The following is a 2,946-nucleotide window of genomic DNA, read 5'->3' as shown; positions in this document are numbered from 1 at the left end:
CACGGGGGTGGAACTGGGTGGTCTGTAAGGTCCCTTCCCACCCAAACATCCCGGGATTTTGTGACAGGGACACCTCACAGCCCCGGGCAGCGTTCCAGGGGGAAACGGGGGAATGTGGGAAAGGGTGGCAGGAAAACTGCCCGGCAGGAAAAGGACCTGGGGGCGGCTCTAAAACCAGGGAACAAGTGACAGGACAAGAGGAAACGACCACAAACTGTGCCAGGGGAGGTTTAGGTTGGATATCGGGAACATTCCTGGAAGGGACTGTCAGACATGGGAAGGGGCTGCCCAAGGCAGCGGTGGGGTCCCCATCCCTGGAGGGATTTCCAAGCCCTGTGGATGTGGCACTTGGGGACACGGGGCAGCGGTGGCCTTGGCAGTGCTGGGGGACGGTTTGGCTCCCACCCCCGTGCCCATCCCGACCCCGTGCCCGCCCCGCACTCACCGTCCAGCTGTGCCCGTCGTAGCTGCCCTCCAGCACGACCTCGGGCCGCCCCCCGACCCCCGTCATCCTGCGGAACAGCCCGTAGGAATTCACCACCTGGAACCGCTCCACCGCCCCGAACAGCCGGTGGATGCCAGGCCACAGCTTCCCGTTGGACTCGTGCTCGATGTAGGTGAAGGGCACCTGGCAGGGGCAGGAGGGGTCTGTCACCGTGGCTCGGGGGGGCCCCCGGAGCCCCCCGACCCCCCCGACCCCTCACCAGGCTGACGGCGAACAAGCTGACGGTGGCCGTGGCCATGATGGCCCACTGGAGGGTGGCCCAGAGCTTCCAGAAGCATCCACGGACACAGGCACAGCTGGGGGGGCACGAATGGGGCATTAAGGGGACAAAGAGGCACCACCCCCCAGGTTGGGGGGGCTCCAGCTGCGAGCTGAGGGGTTCAGAGCCCCCCCCATGCTGTGCTTGACTGCTCCAACACTCCCAACTCCCAGAGCTGCATCACCCCCTTCCCAGCATCCAGAGCCCCCTCCCAGCTCCCCCAGCACCCAGGGGTCCCCCACACCCTCAGGGCACCCCAGTGCCCCCCGACACCCACCGGTACATGGCCAGCAGGATCTCCCAGGACAGGGACAGGAAGGCCACCCCCACCAGCGGCAGCGTCACCGTCCGCAGCCACGTCGTGAACTCGTGGTAGGTGAAGGCTGGAGCCAAGGGAAAGCTGTGGCATCAGGGAGGGGCTTCTCCAGCCCCCCAGGGTGGGGGCTGAGGGGTCAGCAGCCCCCCTGGACGTACCCACTTTGGAGTCCAGCAGCTTCTTGTCCCAGTTGATCTCCAGGCCGAAGTACTGCACGGTCCAGTAGAGCAGGAGCCCGTAGGTGTTGAGCTCCAGCAGCGTGGCCAGCACAGAGCCCAGGCTGGGGGGCCAGGCTGGGAGGATTGGGGGGCTCAGAGCTGGGCTGGGAACCCCCCCAAACCCCCCTGAGCCCTCCCAGGGTGTCCCACGGCCACAGCCCCTCACCCTGGGGGTGGGGAGGGGCCGCACTGGCAGCAGCTCCCACAGTGGAGCCACAACGTCACCTGTCCCCTGTCCCCTCCCCACCCCAGAAACGACCTGCCCCCCCAAACCGGGGGTGCTGGGGGTCTCACCGCTGCCCTGTCGCTTCTTGGGGCGCCCCAGCCAGCGCCCCACGTGCTCCTCGTCCAGCAGGGAGAAGGCCAGGACGATGGTGAGCGCGTTGAAGAAGTTGTAGTTACCCGTGAGGATGATGAGCACCTGCAGCAGGACCTGGGGGGGAGCAGGGACAGGGTGGGGGGGTCACAGGGCTGGGGGGGCATGGGGCTGGGGGGCAAAGAATACTGGGCACCCCACTAGCACCACCAGCACCACCATCCCATCTCCCAGTGACAGCAGAATGAGGAGCCGACCCCCAGCCTCTGGGGAGACCCCCTGGGCACCCCCCAGCATGAGAGGGGGCCTGGGGGGCTCACAGGGCTGGGGGGTCATGGAGACAGAGGGCAGAGGACACTGGGCATCCCTCCAGCAGCAGCATGGCCACCCCACATCCCAGTGCCCACAGAGGAGCCACCCCCTGCCCGAGGGGAGTCCTTCTGGAGACACCCCTGCACAAGGTGGGGCTCAAGGGGGTCACAGGGCTGGGGGGCAGAGGACACTGGGCACCCCAACACCACCAGCAGCAGCACGGTCACCCCGTGCCCCAGTGCCCACAGAGCAAGGAGCCAACCCCCAGCCCCTGGGGAGCCCCCCCGGGGCCCCCCCAGCACGAGGTGTGGCATAAGGGGGGCCCGGGGGTCACAGAGCTGAGGGGGTCATGGGGCTGCAGAGCAGAGGGCACTGGGCAACCCCCCCCCATCAGTGGCATAACCACCCCCTCTCCCAGCACCCCCACAGCCAGGAGCCCTCCCCGAGCCCCGGGGGTCCCTCCGTGCCCCCTCCCCACCCCGGGGGTCCCTCCGTGCCCCCTCCCCACCCCAGGGGTCCCTCCGTGCCCCCTCCCCACCTGGCAGTAGAAGGCGAAGAGGCGCAGGCGGCGCAGGGGCGCGAAGAAGAGCACGGGCACGGCCACCTCGATGACGTAGGTGGCCACCACGCTGAGCTTCTGGAACCACACGGGCAGCTGGTGGGCGAGCCAGGCCCCCGGCGTGGGGATGCACTGCGTCTCGTAGTGGTACGTCAGCGCTGGGGGCACGGGGGGCTCAGGGCGGGGATGGCCCCCACGGAGCAGGGCCCAGCGCCCCAGAGCACAGGGCTGCCCGGGGGGCACGGCCTGGGGCAGGGGCTGCCATCCCCTCGAGTGTGGGGGCACGGCTGTGCCCCCCCAGACCTGCAGCCTGTGAGCCCCCCAAACTCACTCCCCTGACCTGTGAGCTCCCCAAACCCACCCACCCTCACCTGTGAGCCCCCCACAAACCCACCTCCCTGACCTGTGAGCTCCCCAAACCCACCCACCCTCACCTGTGAGCCCCCCACAAACCCACCTCC

General features: G+C 68.6%; 1 protein-coding gene across 1 annotated transcript in view; it reads right to left on the bottom strand.

Annotated features, from left to right (window-relative positions):
* The window catches only part of LMF2 (lipase maturation factor 2), a 10,197-nt gene that overhangs the window by 2,619 nt on the left and 4,632 nt on the right, over positions 1 to 2,946 (bottom strand). Inside the window, exons 4-10 of the mRNA XM_017838878.1 lie at positions 2,920 to 2,942; positions 2,465 to 2,643; positions 1,593 to 1,731; positions 1,239 to 1,373; positions 1,042 to 1,147; positions 705 to 801; positions 446 to 628 (exon numbers count right to left, since the gene is read on the bottom strand). Of these exons, the coding sequence (XP_017694367.1) occupies positions 446 to 628; positions 705 to 801; positions 1,042 to 1,147; positions 1,239 to 1,373; positions 1,593 to 1,731; positions 2,465 to 2,643; positions 2,920 to 2,942 (862 nt within the window). The remainder of the gene's footprint in view (positions 1 to 445; positions 629 to 704; positions 802 to 1,041; positions 1,148 to 1,238; positions 1,374 to 1,592; positions 1,732 to 2,464; positions 2,644 to 2,919; positions 2,943 to 2,946) is intronic.

Source organism: Lepidothrix coronata, unplaced genomic scaffold (genome assembly GCF_001604755.1).
Source record: "Lepidothrix coronata isolate B3197 unplaced genomic scaffold, Lepidothrix_coronata-1.0 Scaffold366, whole genome shotgun sequence".
Lineage (NCBI taxonomy): Eukaryota > Metazoa > Chordata > Aves > Passeriformes > Pipridae > Lepidothrix > Lepidothrix coronata.
The sequence above is the reverse complement of the archived record's forward strand: the minus strand, read 5'-3'. Positions and strand labels throughout refer to the sequence as shown.